General features: G+C 42.4%; 1 protein-coding gene across 1 annotated transcript in view; it reads left to right on the forward strand.

The window, feature by feature from the left end:
- Positions 1-21,715, forward strand: part of WDR90 (WD repeat domain 90) — a 240,642-nt gene that overhangs the window by 197,394 nt on the left and 21,533 nt on the right. The window contains exons 33-40 of the mRNA XM_030212253.1: positions 7,810-8,000; positions 8,327-8,495; positions 11,070-11,181; positions 13,650-13,821; positions 15,497-15,619; positions 15,792-15,972; positions 20,212-20,342; positions 20,676-20,819. Coding sequence (XP_030068113.1) covers positions 7,810-8,000; positions 8,327-8,495; positions 11,070-11,181; positions 13,650-13,821; positions 15,497-15,619; positions 15,792-15,972; positions 20,212-20,342; positions 20,676-20,819 — 1,223 coding nt within the window. The remainder of the gene's footprint in view (positions 1-7,809; positions 8,001-8,326; positions 8,496-11,069; positions 11,182-13,649; positions 13,822-15,496; positions 15,620-15,791; positions 15,973-20,211; positions 20,343-20,675; positions 20,820-21,715) is intronic.

Raw genomic sequence — 21,715 nt, forward strand, 5'->3', positions numbered from 1 at the left:
AGGAGGATTTGGGGGGGACACCGGTGCCGGAAAGAATATTTGAAGCGGGGGAGTCGGAGAAACTAAACAAATTCTCTGTAACCTTGGAGGATGTAATGGGTCAGTTCAGCAAGCTGAAGAGTAGTAAATCACCGGGACCTGATGGTATTCATCCCAGAGTATTAATAGAACTAAAAAATGAACTTGCGGAGCTACTGTTAGAAATATGCAATCTGTCCCTAAAATCGAGTGTAGTACCGGAAGACTGGAGGGTAGCCAATGTTACTCCGATTTTTAAGAAGGGTTCCAGAGGAGATCCGGGAAATTATAGACCGGTGAGTCTGACGTCGGTGCCGGGCAAGATGGTGGAGGCTATTATTAAGAATAAAATTGCAGAGCATATACAAAAACATGGACTGATGAGACAAAGTCAGCACGGATTTAGTGAAGGGAAGTCTTGCCTCACCAATCTAATGCATTTTTTTGAGGGGGTAAGCAAACATGTGGACAATGGGGAGCCGGTTGATATTGTATATCTGGATTTTCAGAAGGCGTTTGACAAAGTGCCGCACGAAAGACTCCTGAAGAAATTGCAGAGTCATGGAATCGGAGGTAGGGTATTATTATGGATTAAGAACTGGTTGAAAGATAGGAAGCAGAGAGTAGGATTGCGTGGCCAGTATTCTCAGTGGAGGAGGGTAGTTAGTGGGGTCCCGCAGGGGTCTGTGCTGGGTCCGTTGCTTTTTAATGTATTTATAAATGACCTAGAGATGGGAATAACTAGTGAGGTAATTAAATTCGCCGATGACACAAAATTATTCAGGGTCGTCAAGTCGCAGGAGGAATGTGAACAATTACAGGAGGACCTTGCGAGACTGGGAGAATGGGCGTGCAAGTGGCAGATGAAGTTCAATGTTGACAAGTGCAAAGTGATGCATGTGGGTAAGAGGAACCCGAATTATAGCTACGTCTTGCAAGGTTCCGCGTTAGGAGTTACGGATCAAGAAAGGGATCTGGGTGTCGTCGTCGATGATACGCTGAAACCTTCTGCTCAGTGTGCTGCTGCGGCTAGGAAAGCGAATAGAATGTTGGGTGTTATTAGGAAGGGTATGGAGTCCAGGTGTGCGGATGTTATAATGCCGTTGTATCGCTCCATGGTGCGACCGCACCTGGAGTATTGTGTTCAGTACTGGTCTCCGTATCTCAAAAAAGATATAGTAGAATTGGAAAAGGTACAGCGAAGGGCGACGAAAATGATAGTGGGGATGGGACGACTTTCCTACGAAGAGAGGCTGAGAAGGCTAGGGCTTTTCAGCTTGGAGAAGAGACGGCTGAGGGGAGATATGATAGAAGTGTATAAAATAATGAGTGGAATGGATCGGGTGGATGTGAAGCGACTGTTCACGCTATCCAAAAATACTAGGACTAGAGGGCATGAGTTGAAGCTACAGTGTGGTAAATTTAAAACGAATCGGAGAAAATTTTTCTTCACCCAACGTGTAATTAGACTCTGGAATTCGTTGCTGGAGAACGTGGTACGGGCGGTTAGCTTGACTGAGTTTAAAAAGGGGTTAGATAGATTCCTAAAGGACAAGTCCATAGACCGCTATTAAATGGACTTGGAAAAATTCCGCATTTTTAGGTATAACTTGTCTGGAATGTTTTTACGTTTTGGGGAGCGTGCCAGGTGCCCTTGACCTGGATTGGCCACTGTCGGTGACAGGATGCTGGGCTAGATGGACCTTTGGTCTTTCCCAGTATGGCACTACTTATGTACTTATGGATGGAGGAGAGGGAAGACAGAGGAAGGAGATGCACATGGATGGTGGGGAGGGGAGAGTTGAAATGCTGGACATGGATGGAAAGGAGGAAAGAGAGAGGAAGTGAGATGAACATGGATGGAGGGGGAGAGGAGAAATGCTGGACATGGATGGAGGGGAGGGAAGACAGGAGGAGATGCACATGGATTTAGGGGAGATGAGAAATTCTCGACACGGATGCAGGGGAGAGAGTTGAAATGCTGGACATGGATGGAGGGGAGGGAAGAGAGGAAGTGAGATGAACATGGATGGAGGGGAGGAGAGAGGAGAAATGCTGGATATGGATGGATGAGAGGGAAGAGAGAGGAAGGACAGGAGATGCATATGGATGGAGAGGAGGGAAGAGTAGGAAAGAGATGCATACTGTTGGAGATGAGGGAAAGGGATAAGAGGAGAAAAACTGCACATGTATAGAGAAAATAGGCAAAAACTGGATCCACTCTGTACCTCCTCCAGTCAAGTCTGCGGAGGACCCAGCTTTTACCTATGGATGTAGAACAAGAAATGAAGGAGGAAAGTAAAGAAATAAATGGAAAGGAATCCCTGGAAACGGAGTTAAGGGAACAGAGAGCAGCAGAATCAGAGACTGGGACCGACGTGATCAGAAAAACAAAGTTACCAGACAAAGGTAGAAAAAAATCATTTTATTTTCATTTTAGTGTTTGGAATATGTCCAGTTTGAGAATTTACATCTGCTGTCTTATTTTGCACTGGGCATACTGGAGCTGTAACAGCTTACAGAAATTATTAATAATGAAAAAAAAAATCACGTTTTTTTTTTCTCCTATACTAGTATAATACTTTCAATGATGTCTGTTTATATGCACCACAGCTGGTATAAGGGGTGTGGCTAATGTGGGTGTGGCCGTCATAGGGGTGGAGTACCGGCACTTTTTTTCCTACAAAAAAAGCACTGGTAATAATAATCTCAAGAACAGGAGGAAATGAAGATCAAAAATCCCAATGCTTCGGGTTTTGTGGCCAATAAGAAGCGAAAGGTAGTAGTGGTCAGTGATTCTCTTCTGAAGGGTACTGAGGTGCCTATTTGCTGACTAGCTATAATGTCCAGGGAGGTGTGTAGTCTGCCTGGGGCCAAGATTCGAGATGTAGTGGAAAGATTGCTGAGACTCATCAAGTCTACTGACCACTATCCAATGCTGCTTATCCATGTTGGCACAAATGATGCTGCTAGGCAGGGCTTTTTTTGAGAGGGTACTTGGGGATACTGAGTACCGGCACCTTTTCCATTTTCTACTAAAATTGACCCATGGACCCCAAATATTAATGAAAGAGCCCAGGCTCTACACTACTACTACTACTATTTAGCATTTCTATAGCGCTACAAGGCGTACGAAATGCTAAATAGTAGTAGTAGTGTAGAGCCTGGGCTCTTTCATTAATATTTGGGGTCCGTGGGTCAATTTTAGCAGACAGTGGAAAAGGTGCCGGTACTCAGTACCCCCAAGTACAATTCTGCCTTGTCATAGATTCGTGACTGGTTGCAGGGGGCCTGGCTATTGTGGGCTGGGACCTAGCATTTGAGTAACGGCACCTTTTTTGCTAGAAAAATGCACTGCTGCTAGGTATCCTATTGAACATATCAAATGTGACTTCATGGCTCTGGGTCAGAGGGTGGAGCACCAAGGTACATAGGTGGTGTTCTCATCGATCCTTCCTGTTGAAGGTAAAGGCTGAATTAGGGAAACTTGCATCTTAGAGCTGAATATGTGGCTGCATGGATGGTGCCAACACAAGCGCTTCAGTTTCCTAGAGCATGGGATGATTTTTCAAGAGCTACTGAGCAGGGATGGTGTCCATCTTTCAAGGAAGGGATGAAGTGTCTTCAGTAACAGACTGGCTAAAGTACTAAGGAGGGCTTTAAATTAAATTTGCTGGGGATGGGTGAGAAAAACACCAAAGTAATTTATAACCTTCAGAAAGGTAAGACACCAGATACCATTTGTTTATCTTTCTGCCCTCTCCCAGGTATAAAGGTACTTGTTACCTGTAACCTGGAATATCCAGGACTCTCCAGATTATTTCGACTCATTATAGAAAAGGGAAAAAAAAGAGTAACATCTGGCGAGCCTTGCATACCAATGACCGTAGTGTGGGAAACAATTTTCTAGATCTAGAGCCCACAATAATAGAAGCTTATATGGATTTAGTGGCATTCACAGAGAACTATGGTTAGGATATAGTTATACTTGGCTATATTCTATTCAGGAAGAACGGTAGGAAAAACAAGGTGGAGGAATGGCATTATATCTAAGAATAATATTAAAGTGACAGAACTGCAGGACGTATAAAGTAGGGAAGAGGCACTGTGGGTTAAACTGGTAAGAGGGAAAGGAAAATGTATTTACGTTGGTGTATTATACAGGTCACCTTCGCAGTCAGAAGAAATGGACAGAGACTTAATTGAAGACATCCACAAGATAGCTAGGAAAGAGGAAGTACTACTGATAATGTGATTTTTATATGCCTGACATCGATTGGACCGTCTCTGCTGCAGGATCTTTTAGAAGCAAAAGGATCTTGAATTCTCTATAGGAAGAATTGTTTCAGCAGTGGGTAATGGAACCAACGTGGGATGGAGCTATTCTAGACCTGGTACTTACAAACAGGGAGAATGTTTATGATGTTACGGTGGGAGATAATTTGGCATCTAGTTTGGTTCAATATTAAGACTTGGGAGGAGAGGGCTTAATCAATTGAAGGTCCTAGATTTCAAAAGAACTAACTTTGCAGAGATGGGAGAATTTCTTAAGGAAGAGTTAGTTGATGGGAACAGCTGAAGGAAGTAGAACATCAGCAAGAGGAAAAGAATACTTCTCTGGTTCTCAAACGTAGTAGCTGAAAGGGTAAGGGAAAGAGGGTTAGCCTTCAGATGTTACAAGACGACTCAGAAAGAGGAAGACAGGCTAAAATACCTGAGAAAGCAAAGAGAAGGTGGGAAAACTGTCAGGAAACCAGAGATGCAAATGGAAGAAAAGATAGCTGATTTGGTAAAATTGGGGGACAGGACATTTTTCAGATATATGAGTGGCAGGAGCAAGTGCCAAAATAGCATTGTGAGGTTCAAAGCTGAAGGGGAGGAATATGTAGATGCTGATAAAGCTGAACTTCTTAACAATTATTTTTGTTCGGTGTTCATGGATGAAAGAACAGGCATAGGACTGCAGAAAATAAATGCTAATGAGGATGGATGGATGGTAGACCAGTTCTCAGAAGACTCTGTTCGTGAGGATGTATCTAAACTAAAAGTACACAAAGCGATGGGGCCCAATGGGATATATCCAAGGGTACTCAAGGAATTCAGAGAAGTTCTGGTTGCTCTGCTGTCTGAGCTCTTCAATGCTTCCTTAGAGTCTGGAGTGGTCCTGAAGAAGGGCAGATGTGGTCCCTCCGCACAAGAGCGGAAGTAAGGAGGAAGTTGGGACCTTGGTGGTGAGTAAACTAATGGAAACGCTTCTAAAACAGGTTTCTCAAATTAAATGAGGTTTCTCAAATTAAATGGCCTGCAGGACCTGAGGCGGCATGGTTTCACTAGAGGCAGATCATGTCAGACAAATGTGATTGATTTCTTTGACTGGGTGACCAAACAGTTGGACATGGGCGCTGGATGTGGTATACTTGGATTTTAGCAAAGCTTTTGACACTGTTCCGCACAGGCGACTGATGAATAAACTAAATGCCCTTGGTATAGGACCTAAAGTGACTGACAGAGTTAAAAGCTGGTTGAGTGGAAGGAGACAGAGGGTAGTGGTAAATGGAGCTTGCTCCGAGGAAAGGGATGTTATCAGTGGTGTGCCACAGGGATTGGTCTTCAGGTGATATTGCAGAAGGACTGTCTGGTAAGGTTTTATTTAGTAGGCTTTATTTACCGCCTTTTTGAAGGAATTCACTTAAGGCGGTGTACAGTACGAACAGATCAAACATGGGCAATAGGCTTGTCTCTTTGCGGATGATACTAAACTCTGCCATTTTTCAGACCCTATCCATGAGGTGTAATAGGTTAGACACCCCTGAGGGTGGCTAGCATGAGGAAAGATCTAGCGAGACTTGAAGAATGGTCCAATAATTGGCAACTAAGGTTTAATGCTAAGAAATGCAGGGTCATGAACTTGGGTTACAAAAATCCAAGGGAATGGTACAGCATAGGAGGTGAAGTGCTTCTTTGTACGAAAGAAGAGTGGGAATTGGGGATGATTGTGTCTGATGATCTTAAGGTGGCCAAAGAGGTAGAAAAGGCAATGGTCAAAGCCAGAAGGATGCTTGGATGCATAAGGAGAGGGATGACCAGCAGGAAAAAAGAAGTGATAGTGCCCTTATGTAGGTCTCTGGTGAGGCCCCATTTGCAGTACTATGTGCAGTTCTGGAGACTGCACCTACAGAAGGATATAAACAGGATGGAGTCAGTCCAGAGGGTGGCTACAAAATTAGTAAGCAGTCTCTGTCATAAAACATATAAGGACAGGCTTATGAACCTCAGCATGTGCACACCAGAAGAGAGAGGATATCATAGACATGTTTAACTACCTCAGTGGTATTGATCTACAGGAGGAGAGCCTTTTTCAAATGAAGGAAAACACTGCAATGAGAAGGGCATAGGATGAAGTTGAGGAAATAGGCTTAGGAAGAATCTAAGAAAAATACTGTTTCACAGAAAGGTTGGTGGATGTGTGGAATGGCCTACCGATGGATGTCATGGAGACAAGGACTGTGTCAGAATTTAAGAAAGCGTGGGTTCTCTTAGAAAAAGGAGGAGTTAAGGGTTACTAAGGTTGGGCAGATTGGATGGGCCATTTGGCCCTTATCTGCCATTATGTTTCTATGTTTCTAACTTGCTTGTAAGAGTTCCAGTTGCTTTATGTTCAGAATACATAATTCTTGAGTTCATGTGAGTTCAGTTACAGGCAGGGTTTTAAGGATCAACCCATTTTCTGAAGTGTTTTGCTACAGACCAAAGTTCTGGACTGGTCTGGTAAAGGATGCTAATGAAGGAGTAATTAAAACGTACTTGCTAATTTCTTTCCTTTAGTCCCACCAAACCAGTCCAGAGGCCTGTCCTGATATATCAATGATTAATAATCTGTTCTACTGTATTTCTATTCTTTTCCTTTAAGTTACCAGTTTATTTATTTATTTGTTACATTTGTACCCCACATTTTCCCACCTATTTGCAGGCTCAATGTGGCTTACATAATACCTTAAAGGCGTTCGCCAGTCGGTTGATAACAAATACAAGGTTGTATTGTGGTCAGATGAGGTAGGTGTGTGTCAGGCACCATGAAGGTAGAAGGAAATGAGGATTGTATATTAGTCAGTACGATTATTGGTTGTGCTGTGTTGCTGGATGTGGGGATTTACGTTGGATCAGTGGGGTATGCCTTTTTGAAGAGGTTGGTTTTTAGTGATTTTCTGAAGTTTAGATGGTTATGGATTTGCTCTTACAGCTTTTGGGAGTCCATTCCATAGTTGTGCACTTACATAGGAGAAGCTGGGTACGTAAGTTGTTTTGTATTTAAGTCCTTTGCAATTTGGGTAATGTAAGTTTAGGTACCTTTAGGTACCTTTAAGGTTTGATTTCATTATATGACAGATTAATCTTCTAAATGGTTTAGGAACAAAATATGAACAAGAATACATTTTGAATGACAACTTGGAACAGATAGCTCATGGCCTATTGCTTTGTCAGTCAAAATACTGAGTATCTGAAGCTGTACAGAATTGTTTTATTACTCTGTATCCTCTGGTCGACAGACACACAACCCACAGGTTTCTGGACTGGTCTGGTGGGAATAAAGGAAAGAAAATTAGCAGGTAAGATCTAATTTCTCTTTGCACTGATGAGGTTATTGGTTGCAGTAGAAATGATAGTGGTGGGAGTACTGATTACTTTAGTTGGAACAGCAGTATTGCGAGCGAGAGGCATAGATACTTACAGCACAAGTAGAGCATATTCCATTTGTATGTTCTCAAACTCTTCTATTTGTGGTATCACTAGGAGACTACAGGGACAGAACCATAGCTCTGTGGAGCACAGCAAGTTATGAGCTGCTGACATCCAGCCATTTTTCAGACCCCATCCATGAGGTGTTGTTTAACCCTATGTCTGCTGATGAATTTGCCAGTGTTGGGCCAGGAGGGGTGAACTTCTGCATGATAGAGCAGCAGGGATCTGGTATCAAACTGAAGGTATGTGTTGGTATGATGTATGGTTTCTATTTATTGTTCATCTTTACGTGTGAATTGTTTTAGTCCTATATCTATTTGGTCTGCTTGTTCTTGCTTTTCTGACCTTGAAATTCATTTCTGCTGAAGGGTCAAAAACCAGTCTGGATCTCTCCCAGGGTCTGAGGGAGTCTGGTGATGAAACCACAGGAGACTAAGCTGCATTTCCTCAGGCTGATGGAAATTTAATACTAAAAGTTCAAAAGTGATATGAAGCCAGTCTAACACTGTGTTTTTTAGGCATTGCCTGTCCCTGAATCTCTCCCTTGCTGTCTGGTTTCCCATGGCAGATTCATAATGCCTCTGTCCCAGATGAAGTTGGTACAGCAGAACTTACATCACTTAGCTACAATGAGAACTCGCTTCTTTACTGTGGCACCAACACAGGGCGCATCTGTGTCTGGGACACAAAGACCAACCGTTGCTTCATGATTTGGGAGGCTGACAAGGGTGAGATTGGTGAGTACATGGAATATATCTGGTCCACAATGGTATTTTTAAACAACATCCATGCCTGATTTGAAGTCCTAACCTTTGAAATCCTAATCTTTAGCTTCTTTTTAACTATTTTCCTCATTTTGTCTTAGTCGCCCTTTCAAAAATTAAATCCTGCTACAGTAGATTTCCTTAGAGACTTCACTCCAGATAGCTCAAATTTGATCATGTTATGATCATTGTTTCCCAGTGGATCCAGCACCATTACCTCTCGTACTATGCCCTGCATTCCACTAAGCCTAGATCTAGAATAGCTCCCCCTCTTGTTGGTTTTTGGACCAGTTGCTCCAAGAAGCAGTCATTTATTACAGCTAGGAATTTTACCTCCCTAGCGCTCCCTGATGTAACATTTATCCAAAAGTAGATAGGAGCAAATTCCTCCCCCCCCAAAAAAAAAAAAAAAAAAAGAGTATCTAGTAACAGAGTATTCATCCCAGGCATGGGACAGTCCAGGAGGTGAGGGAAGAGCTAGCTGGTAAGTACAGCAAATGAAGCAGTATGTTTAAAAGACAGTTCTATAAGCTGGCACCTAGTTATAGTATAGTAGCACTTAGCAATACATGTATTTGGTTCTAGGCGCTATTCTATAAACAGTAAGCCTAAATGCCTTAGATTGTAACATTGAGTGGTAAAGATATCTGGATAACTTTAACAGATATTGAATGGGACTTATCCAGATATCTTTAGGATAGCTCTCCGTCATGATCAGGTTTGTTCAGCTAAACAATAACCATACACCTGGACAACCTCAACTCTGTTTCTATTTGTCTGGCTAAATTTTATGCTAATTAATTACAAACTTGGTCCAGTCTATTATTACCAATATCTTTATTGAAAAAAATGTGCTCCAACACTAAGCACATAACATATTTAAAAACAATAATAACAAAATACTCACTCATTCACTCATTACCCATTCATTCATAGTACCTGTCTAGTGACTTTTCATTTTATATGCTGATAGAATTTATATATACAAATGCTCATAGTAGTCTCCTTAACAAATATTTGAGCTTTTACGTTCTACTACAATATCAGACTATTAATGTCTTCTTAAGTATGTTGTCTCAACTGTTCACACGGGCACTCGTTATTTCACAGTGTCAAAATTATCTCCATGGAGTTGTTGAAATAGTCTCTGACACTGTTCTCCATGTGAGTGAAACAACTTTCAATAATTCCCAGGTACTTGATGAACGGAACGAGAACAAGATTATCACTCCCACATTTGATGTTAGCTTGTTCCTTATACCAACGTCGGGAGTGATAATCTCGTTCCGTTCATCAAATACCTGGGAATTATTGAAAGTTGTTTCACTCACATGGAGAACAGTGTCAGTGTCAGAGACTATTTCAACAACTCCATGGAGATAATTTTGACACTGTGAAATAACGAGTGCCCGTGTGAACAGTTGAGACAACATACTTAAGAAGACATTAATAGTCTGATATTGTAGTAGAACGTAAAAGCTCAAATATTTGTTAAGGAGACTACTATGAGCATTTGTATATATAAATTCTATCAGCATATAAAATGAAAAGTCACTAGACAGGTACTATGAATGAATGGGTAATGAGTGAATGAGTGAGTATTTTGTTATTATTGTTTTTAAATATGTTATGTGCTTAGTGTTGGAGCACATTTTTTTCAATAAAGATATTGGTAATAATAGACTGGAGCAAGTTTGTATTTAATATTCAGATTAACTCCAGCAGTTCTATCGTGTCCCTATCTGAGTAGTATTGTAAATTTTATGCTGCCAGTAATTTGACCAGACAAAAATTATCCACTCATTGGCATGTAGTAGAATTTTCAGTCAAAGATTGTCTATGTAACTTTCAAAATTATCTACGTGGTAGGGAGCAATTTTCATACTCTTCACATTGGGACAAAGATCCTTGTGCATATATGTGTATTTATTTACCGCCATTTTGAAGAAATTAACCCAAAGCAGTGTACAGCAGAGGCATAGCCAGACTTCGGCGGGAGGGGGGTCTGGAGCCCGAGGTGAGGGGGCACATTTTAGGCCCCCCAGCACTGTGCCTCCCCACCCCCCACCGCCGACTTTCTCAACCCCCCACCGCCAACCCGCCATCGCCTACCTTTGCTGGCGGGGTACCCCAACCCTCGCCAGCCGAGGTCCTCTTCTTTCCGCAAAAGGCTTCCTTCTGTTTCTGACGTCCTGTACGTGCGGGAAAATTACTTCAGCTAGAGTAGAAGTGGATGAGCATGTATTAGTTGTTGTGCACCAATTTTCAAAGGAAATGACCATGCATACTTTCTCTTTCAAAAATGTTTTTTCATGTTGGTAGATATTTTCTGGAAAAGGTGTTCTTATACTTTAAAAATACAGTCTACATGCATACATTTTCTCCCCAAACTAAACCCAGTCTCAGGAATTCTTCCTTCAATGGAGATAAAAGCCACAGCTGCATTGAGGAAGGGCAATTTTCATACAGCTTTTTGCTCACATAAATCACTTTGAAAACTGCCATCTTGCTTTCTGTTAAGGACCTCTTCCATTTCTGATTTCCCAGGAGTCCTGTTGTGTCGTGGGAACCGACTGGTGAGTGGGAGCAATACCAGGAAGATCCGTCTCTGGGCAGTGGCAGCTGTACAGGAGCTGAGACAGAAGGGGTCTGGAGCCAAGTAGGTTTCTCTGTTGTGTTTTTTTTTCTCTTCTGTGCAATATCAGAAGATTTACTCTTTTCAGTAGTCAGAACAGCAGGTTGAGAAACAAGGAATCTAGGGTTCAAGTCTCACTGATACTACTTGTGACCTTTGTAGGTCACATCACCCTCCATTTCCTCAAGTGCAAACTTAGACTGTAAGCCCTCTGGGAACAGGAAGTGACCTACTGTACCTGAATGTACTTTACCCTGAGCTACCAATGGAACATATGAGTTAAATCCAAATAAATGTCTTTCCTTAGCATCCCTCTAGACTGACACAGATGGGTCATGCACTCTTCTCTTAGGACAAGCAGGCCATAAAATTCGCACATGTGGGTGATGTTTTCTATGGAGCCCAGTGTGGAAACACTGCCCAGCGTCCTATCTCTTTAAGAGCTTGAGGCTCCCACCGCATATGCTCAAGTGCCTTCCCACCCGACTTGCGAACATGGAACCAACTGTCTTTTCTCATCTGCAGTGAGGAGAGTACATGTTTTTTGCAGTCTCTTCAGTGCATTTGTTCTTGCCTTTTTGGTGCCTTCCCTTGCGGGTTTTTTTTTTTTGTGTGTTCTCTTCAATAATGTCTTTCTGGGTTTTTTGTGTGTCCTTCCTAGTATTTCTCCCTAGTGTGCTTTGGCCCACTTCGAAGCTTTCTTTATTTTTTCAGTTCCAGGGCCTTCTTGGGCCTGAGCTTCAGCCAGGTAGCATTGTCTTTTTTTCAGGTAAGCTTGTGCTTCTTTTAGTCTTCACCATTTAGTCATTTGATTTTGCTTTGGCCATATTCCCTTCTATGTCATCTAACATTCCCAGTGGCTTTAAATACTGTTCCCGATACAATTGGACCATCTCTGGGGCTGACACTCCTTCCTGGTGTATCCAGTGTTTGTGGCCAGACCATAACCATCTAAACTCTGTTTTTTGTTTGCATATGCAGAAAAGAACGCAGAAATCCAGAGAAGCTCAAAAATGCAGTGAGAATAACACCAATTTCTTGCAATCGATGTAAAAGTAAAGTATCAAAGGCAGAAGACAGGTCCAAAGATATGAGCCACAGTCCTATCCTGAGCAAAACACTGATAAAAAAAACAAAGTAGTAATCCCTACAAGCTCTGTTTCCATACTATGTCCCTTCCTAAACCCAGTTTGATTAGAAAGTAAAATTTGAGTCCATTCCAGGAAATCCTCTAACTGCGAGAGAACAACTTATTTTGTCAATATCCCCAAAAAAGGCAAATTAGCAAAGATTATAATTCTTTAATTTAGAGAAAATAGAGGTCCTCTTCCACATTTGAGGGATGAAACCCACTGTTTTGTCACAGGCTCGATTACCTCATTGACCTGATTGTGGTGGGAACAGCAGAATTCTCTGCTTGCAGAACAGAGTAGGAAGGATCTTTTAGTGCTGGGTGTCATGGTTGCAGCAGCTATTACTTCTCTTGTTAAATCAACACCATTCAGTCTGGAGTTCATGCTGCTTCTCCATCAGGCTTTTTGCATGAAGAATGATCTGGCACTTGGAGGACAGGCAAGGGGCTGTCCAGGGCCAAGAGACTGCAGTTTTTCCTGGTGCAGGATTTAGAAGAGATGGCGTTAGGGGGCTCAGCATTTCAGGCAGATGAGCCCTTGAATGGATGATCCTCTGGAGGAGAATATAGTTTCTTCAGAAGATGTGACATTAGTTAGGACAGCTTATTCAGGCAAAAGATCCAACTTTATCTCCCAGGTCTTGGCAGTGTTGAAGATTTTTGAGGACCACTCCAGGAGGGCATTAAAAATTGGGCCAGGACATTTCCTATGCACTGAGCCATCAGCCAGTGCATTCCTGGCGTCTCCCTGCTGGGTTTTGCAAGAGGCAGCAGCTATTCGTTCAAAATTGGGTAGGCTCGTGCGACTAGAGGCAGTTTTGTTAGTTCTTTGAGTAAAAAGAAGAATAGGCAGGTATTATATTTACTTCATGGTTCCAAAAAAATGAGGGCACCTTTTCACCCAGTCCTAGATCTCATGTGGGTAAACAGGGTGCTTAGTGACCTCTTTTTGTATGGAAACCCCAAGGTCGTCATGACTGGCAGGGAGAATATTTGACATCCTTGGACCTCATGAGAGCCTATCTATATATTCCAATCTGGTCAGAATACTAGAGGTTTCTGTGCTTTGCAGTCCTGGGAAGTCATTTTCAGTTCAGGCTCTGCCATTTAGGCTAGCCATGGCTCCGAGGACTGTTTCCAAAGTAATGGTAGTAGATGCAGCTCAGCTTCAGATTGAAGGAGTATTGGCCCATCTTCACCTGGATGATTGGTTGATCCAATCCTGAACCGGGACCATGGTATTTGATGTCTGTGCCATAGCAGAGTTGTGTATTGCATGTCCGTTTCTTATCTCATTGGATGATCTGGTTGTCCTTTTCTGTCCCATGATCTGCTTACTCACCTTTTCACTGTTCCCCAGGTCAAGTGCAGTCCTTCTGGAGCATGAGATGATGCTGGATGGAACAATGGTTAGTGCTGCCTTTGATGACCCCATGGATATGGGAATCATAGGCACCACTGCTGGCACACTGTGGTACATAAATTGGGCAGAGAACACCAGTATCCGACTAATCAGTGGCCACAAGAACAAGGTAAAAAGAATGAGGATTTATGCTTATCCTTCCAAACCTCAGTTGAGGTGACGGTTCCTACTGGTATTGATAAAAACTGATGAGAGGAAATTCAATTGCTGGTAGTCTTGACTAGCCACTAGTTGGACAGTGCTAGGAGGAAGTCCATATTGGTGGAATCCTGACTGACACTAAGGGCAGTTCAGTAACATGGCACCTCCATTTAGGCATCCTGCTAATCGGGGTGAAAGCCTATTTTATATGGACATTTGAGCACCTGTGTCCTTATTGAATAGTAATGTACATTTAGGTCCCCCTGGTGCAAATGGGGGTGCCTAAATGTAGCAGGCATGTGGGCAACTTATAGTATTGTGTAAGTTGCCCATGTGAATGCCCGCCTTACAAATGCATGCTATGCCATTTGAGTGCCTATTTGTAGAATACTACTTAGGTACACAAATGACATGGGTAAGTGTACACTTAAGTGCATGAATGTCATTTAGGCGCACAGTTGATGCATAAATGTAAGCGACTTGTTAGAGAATTGCTCTTCACATGGCCATTTAGCATTCATTGTACCTATGCTCTGAATTAAAGTGCAACATAAATACCTATTGACTAGCAAAGGCAGTTTGCACTAAAGGTTACCTTAAAACTATTCCAATCTCACTGGGTCCTTTCTATAGCAGGTAATGGTGCTACTTAAAGTAGTACCATGGTTTCTGTTCTTCCAGCTTCTTGAAAAAAAAATCCTTTTTTTTTTCTGTGCCTTTGAACTGTGGCTCATCAAAATTAAAAAAATGTTATATATTAATGCATTTATATCACCTATATGGGTTGAAAAGGTAAAACAGGCCAGTGTCAAACCAGGTCCATTGGAGGTAATGATAGTGATGGAGACCATGGCAGCTTTCAGTTGTGTGGCACCAACCCTTTGGAATGCTCTTAAGTCTCTTATAAGAAGTTCATTCCCCTTCCTTTTGTTGTCTTGGTGTACTTTTATATATTCTTATTTTTATAGTTTGTTTTTAGTATGATATTGTAAACCACTTTGATGTTTTGTTTGAAAGGTGGTGTATCAAATTTCAATAAACAATTGATGCTGGCTTTAGGTGAGCAAGCTGGCAAACAAAATCTTGGCTAATTTGGACTCCTGTCTGGAAGATATACATAGTATAGCTAGACAAATGGAGGAATTTGAAACTTGAGGAAGCCAAGTAGTGGATTTCCAATAACACAGCAGTAAAAAAAAAAAAAAAAAAAAAAAGTAGTAGTCAAACTCTACTAAAACAAGCAACTACAATATTAACTGACAATCCGGTAGAGGCATGAAGTATCTCAGCTGCCTTAAAAGAGATAATGAAGGATTTTTGATGCATGATGTAAGGGGAAGACCTTGTCCCTTTCTTGTCGTCCATGTCATTGATATTAGCCTTTCTTCAGAATGGTCTAGAGAAAACTACTACCATTAAATTCTGCCAAAGGGTTAGTAACTGCCTTTGCATGCTATAGGGGCTGGTTACAAGAGTCTTTCAGCATATTTCAATATATTCTTTATTCCATTTTTCTCTCATTGGTTTCATGTTGAATCCTTGTGTCTGAAATGAAAAAGTTGAAAGAAAAAAAACAACTTCATGCTTTAGAAATAGCTTTAAGAATGTTCTTTGGAGTACTAACCTATGTTTCACTTGGGCAGGTGAATGACGTGGCCTTCAGCCCCAGTGAGTCGCACTGTGCCACATGTGGGGATGATGGCAGTGTACGGGTTTGGGCGCTGGCCAGTATGGAGCTTGTAGTACAATTCCAGGTGCTGAACCAGGTGAGCCAGTGGTTGAGTGATTGGATGGCTCATAATCTTTGTGCACATCCATGTGTGAAGAGTAGAGAATGTTAGTTCTAAAGGAGGAGGCAGACCTATTTGATAGATGATGCTGTAGAGATGTGGCAGTGTAGGGACTGCTGATAATTGCCTGTTATACCATTTGTGGCAGAGTTGCCTGTGCCTGGCTTGGAGTCCCTCCTCTCCGTCATACAGTACATCACCCAGTCAGCACATTGTAGCAGGATACAGCGATGGAACCATCCGCATCTTCAGTGTGGCCAGAACAGAGATGGAGATGAAAATGCACCCACACCCGTGTGCAGTGACAGCAATTACTTACTCCCAGGATGGTGAGACTTGTTCCTGATTTTGCTGTCCCTTTCAGGATGGCAAGACTCATTTTTTTTTGTCTTTCTTTCTGCCTTGCAATAAAGAATTAAAAACAAGACAAACAACAAAACTCATAACTACAGTCCATAGATTCTCACCCAGTTGGAAGCAGTTACAAATATTCAAGATAACCATTTTCAATCTCTTCTCCAATATCAAAATGTATAATCAAAAATCAAAGAAAGTAAATTATATTCAGCATTCCATCCTTGCTTGTGTCTTATCGATCCCCACCTCATTCCTCCCCAAACACACATACAACCATTCGTCACTTCCCCTGTCCTTCATGCAGTCAACTGGGACTTTCCGCTAGCCAAGACTCATTCTTGTTCTCCATTGACGAGCAGGATGAATCAGCCATGCAAATGGTTCAAACCACCAACAGTACCAACTTGGATAGCTCCTTCAAAGGACTTTCCATGCATCTGCCACCTCACCAATCCCCTCGATCTATTTTTGTCCATATTATCACCTGGACTGGATTATGCTTTTGATATACTTAATGCCACTGAAGAGAGATGTTCCTTTTTCTCTCTCATATTTATTTTCCTATGAGTTCACCCTGGTCCTTAACCTCATTATAGCCTTCCTCATTAAAAAAAGAGATTTCTCCAAACATTGAGTGTGATCTCACTCACAAACCGCTTTTAGGCCAGTTGGCTTCACACATTGCTCTTGTACGAATCACGTTCAAAGTATGCACCCTAGTTCATAAAATTATCCATGGAGATGCCCCAGCCTATATGTCAGACCTAATAGACCTGCCACCCAGGAATGCAAAAAAATCTTCTCAAACATTCCTTAATCTTCATTTTCCCAACTGCAAAGGTCAGAAATACAAATTAATGCACGCTTCTACCTTCTCCTATTTGAGCACGCAACTCTGGAATGCGTTACCATTCAATCTGAAAGCGACCAACGAACTGGCCAACTTCCGTAAATTACTAAAGACTCATCTCTTTGAAAAGATATACCACAAAGATCAATACATGTAAAAAATCTCTAAATATACCCAGAAACTTCGTAACACGTCTAATGTCTTATAATGACTTCTGCTATAACCACTATCTGTATTCCTAATCTATGTTAATGTGTTCTGCAATACCACTATCTAATATTTCATGACCATGTAACCCAAAATCCTTCTGTAAAAATCAAATGTATATTCTCCTCTCATTTCCAGTATCCATGATGTATTGTAAGCCACATTGAGCCTGCAAAGAGGTGGGAAAACGTGGGATACAAATGCAATAAATAAATATAAAGTGGCAGCCTCAGATACCCACTAGTGGTGCTTCTGCTGGTTGGGACTGTCACACTCGAAGAGGAAACGGAGATAGTTCCTGAAGTGAACCCTTGTGCTGTCCAAGGCCAAAAGAGTTAACTCAAAAGGATTAAGTTCTTTTCTAGGACCACCAGTCGGAAAAGCCCAGTGCTTCACCTGTGATGATCACCGTTTCCCTGGAGTTCAGCCCCTCGGTGCTGGCAGCCGACAGGACAGTATTCAGGGTCATAGGATACAGACAGGTGGCAGCTAACGTCAAAGTCAGGTGACAGCGTCAGAATCAGGTCAAGGCAGGCGGCAGACAGCAGAGTCAGGTCAAGGCTTTGGGTCAAGCCAGGCAGCAGACAATCAGCAGAATGAGGTCCAGGCTACGAGTCAAGGCAGGAGGCAGACAATCAGCAGAGTCAGGTCCAGGCTTCCTGTCAAGGCAGGTAGCAGACGATCAGCAGAGTCAGGTCCGTGGCTACTGGTCAAGGCAGATGACAGGAAGAAACAGAAACAGGTGAAGAGGAATACCGAAGTTCACCGATATTGGATCGTAGCTGAGGCCCCGAGTGCAGGGGAAAGCCTTCTTAAAAAGAGAAGCTGTCTGACATCAGACCGATGTCAAAAAAAAAAAGTGGGACTGAAAAAGGCACCAAAACAATGGGCTAAGATGACCAAAAGGAAAACTTTGGCCCCCCCAGAAGGCGGAGTGCGCTGCGCACCCTGGTCGCCAAGAGCGTGCTGCCCACGGAGGGAGCCCCAGGAGCAACAGCAAATCCCTGCCACTGCGCAATCTGCCCCCAGGGACCATGGCGAGAAGGTAGGGGCTAGCATCTCCCGTGCATGATCTGGCGCCGGCAAGCAGCCCAGTGTTGTGACAGTACCTCCTCCTCACGGGCCCCCCTCCACCCTGGACCTGGTTTACTAGAGTAGTGAGAATGAAATTTGTGGGTTAATTCAGGAGCGTGAATATTAGAAGCGGGTTCCCAAGAGTTATCTTCAGGTCCATAGTTTTTCCAGGATAATAAAATTAAGTCACCCAGAATGTCGTTTAGAGTCCAAGATTTCAGCTACTTCGTATTCTGGATCTGGTAGGGTTTCAGGAATTGTGGACTACTTGAGCGTAGAGTGCCATTTGGAGGATAAAAAGGGCTTCAAGAGAGATACATGAAAGGCATTATGTATCTTGAGGTTTGAAGGTAGGCGTAAGCGATAAGTAACAGCTCCCACCCGGGAATGTATGGCAAATGGCCCAGTAAACCTGGGAGCAAACTTATAAGATGGTAGATGTACGCGTAAGTATTTAGTGCTGAGCTATACCTTTTTCCCTAGTTGAAAGATAGGTGCGAGTCTTCTCTTCAAACTAGCAAAATGTTTGTGTTGGGCAGAGACTTGTTGGAGGTGAAGTTGAACTTTATTCCAAATATTTTGGATATCCAGAAGGGTCCGGTGAACTGCAGGTGGCCCAGTGGTTTCAGGAATTGGTAATGGTATTCGAGGATGCTGTCCATACACAATGAAGAAAGGCGACATATGGGTGGATTCATGGATATTGTTATTGTACGCGAACTCCACCCTGGGGAGAAGGGAGACCCAGTCGTCCTGGCGAGAGTTTACATACCTTCAAAGAAAATTCTTAAGAGTTAGATTAACTCGTTCCACTAGGCTGTTAGTTTGGGGATGGTATGCCGATGAAAAATGGGTGGTAATGCCTAAAGTGGAGCAGAGAGATCTCCATAATCATGATGTGAATTGTGAACCTTGATCACTGATGATACGTTGAGGAAGCCCGTGAAGATGAAGGCTTGGGCCAATTTGGTCACAGAGGGAAGAGAGGTCATAGGTATAAAATGAGCCAACTGGGCGAGCCAATCCACTACCATCCATTTTACCTTATTGCCTTGGGAAGATCTGTAATAAAACCCATTGAAATCTCCTGCCAAGTTCTTTGAGGTACTGGCAGAGGTTGGAGAAGCCCCCAAGGCTTGTTATGGATATCTTTGTTTCGAGCACAAGTAGGACAGGAGGCAATGAATTGCCGAATATCTTGCATCATGTGAGGCCAGCAATAATATTGGGAAATAAGATGTAGGATCTTTTTGAATCCCAGGTGGCCCGCTAATCCGGAGGAATGTCCCCATCTAAGGATAGTTTGCCTGAGTTGAGGTGGTACAGGAGTGGGGGCGAGAGATGAAGTAAGTCTGGTAGTAGTGACAACGCAGGCTGGGTCCAGCACAGGTCGAGACTTGTTGAGTTCCTCTGAGGGTTCGAAGGCCCTAGACAGAGCATCTGCTTGAACATTCTTCTTCGCTGGTCTAACGTCAGACTGAAATTAAAGCATGCAAAAAATAAAGACTATCGGGGCCTGTCGAGGATTTAAACATTTGGTGTTCTATAAATAGAGGAGATTTTTGTGGTCCGTTATAATGGAAATAGGGTGTGTAGCCCCCTCGAGAAGGTGTCGCCACTCTTGTAAGACCAATTTTAGGGCCAACATTTCCCAGTCTCCAATGGTGTAGTTTTGTTCAGTAGGAGTGAATTTTTTTGAGATAAAGAAACAAGGGAGAAGTTTACCAGATTCAGAGGGTTGAGAAAGTATGGCTCTAGCTCCAAGAGGGGACGCGTCTACCTCAAGGGTAAAAGGTTTATTGATATCTGGACTTCAGAGCACTGGTGCAGATAAAAAGGCTTGTTTCAACTTGTTGAATGCCTGTAAGGCCTCTGGAGACCAGTGTTTGACATCCGCCCTCCTTTTAGTTAGAGCTGTAAGTGGGCAGTGATGAGGGAATAGTGATCAATAAATCTGTCAGTCCTAGGATAGAGACATGTTCCTGATTTCTCTGTATAGTGATTGCAGTCATTAACTAGATTATAAAACATGCCCTTATTTCTGATTAACTAAATCTCTTCCTCTACCTCTTGAATACAGGTGAAATCATCTTATCAGGGGGTAAGGATGGACTGATGGCCATTAGTAGCCCTCGGTCTGGAATGACCATTCGGGTCCTAAGTGACCATCGTGGCTCTCCCATCACTGTCATCCAGACAACAAAGAAAAAGGTAGGATTTGGATTAACAGGAAGTTACTGCAGTGGGGATTATCTGTATGAAAAAAAGAGAAATGATTAGTAAGGGAATTATTTTTCAAAATCTGCAATTGCCAGCAGAATACTTTACACTCAGTTGGGTTATGGAATGTTCTTTTGTACACCACTTAGAATTTTGGGTAATGTGGTTTATAAATTCTGTTATAATTAAAACTAGCAGGAGGAGCCTGGCCAAGAATGAAAGCTTGGATGATGGAAAAAGAAACAAAGTAATGTGAATATGGGGTTTGGGAAACAAAGGGAAAAAGACACCTCCCTGTTAACCAATTCATTTTATATTGTTAAGGTCAATGACTTTGGCTTGGAAGGAGGAGAACTCTGGCTGGCTGCCAGTTCAGATCAACGGGTCAGCATCTGGACTTCTGATTGGCTGAAGGATAAATGTGAACTTGTTGATTGGTTAAGCTTTCCAGCACCTGCAAGCCCAGAGGTGAGGTTTCCCTGCTTTTTACTGCTGAGTGGATTTAAGAGACCATATAATACTTGCATACCTGTAACAGTTCTCTGTGGATAATTGGATATTTCAGCCACACAAGTGGTTACATCACCATGTGATGGAGCCATACGGGAAAGAATTCCAAGTTAAGAAGTCTCTAAAAGAGGCTTAAAAACGCATACATGGGAATTCCCGTCGCTGTACCAGTATTCAGAACCCCATACGGTAAAACATTCTCCTCAGTTTGTACCTGAGCAAGCTTCATCTCAGGGGTGGGTGGGATTGTTTGGCTGAAATATCTACACTATCCACGGAGAATATCTAACTATCCACGGAGAACAACCATTACAAGTATTCAACTCTGTTTCCTCCATGGATAGTGTAGATATTTCAGCCACACAAGTGGTGCCTTCCAAGCTCCAGGTTGTGACTATTTGTAGATATTGAGATCGCGTATATATATAATAAATATAACGTATATACAAATGGAATTAATAATAAAGGAGGAGAAGGCAAGTAGAAGCATCAAAGAGAAGAATTTAACACAGAATGTGTAAATGTATTATCTGAAAAAAGACGGGTGATGTAAACGTATGTATTATGACCACCTTACAAATCTCCTGAGCTGAAGCTCTTCTGAGATGCGTTCTGATTGTTCCCATAGCTCTTAGGTTATGTGCAGTAATATGTGGTATTGGTTGCATATCTGCTTTCTCATAACAAAAAAGAAATGCAATCTACTATCCATGAGCAAAGTTCTCTTTGAAACTGGAACTTTTTTATGTCCAGAATCCAATTAAATAAGAGAAGGGCAATTTTTACATGCTGCCTCTCTAAATAAACTTGCAAAGATTTTTTTGCAGTCTAGAGTATGTAATTGCCCCCCTCAA

This window comes from Microcaecilia unicolor, chromosome 8, assembly GCF_901765095.1.
Source record: "Microcaecilia unicolor chromosome 8, aMicUni1.1, whole genome shotgun sequence".
Lineage (NCBI taxonomy): Eukaryota > Metazoa > Chordata > Amphibia > Gymnophiona > Siphonopidae > Microcaecilia > Microcaecilia unicolor.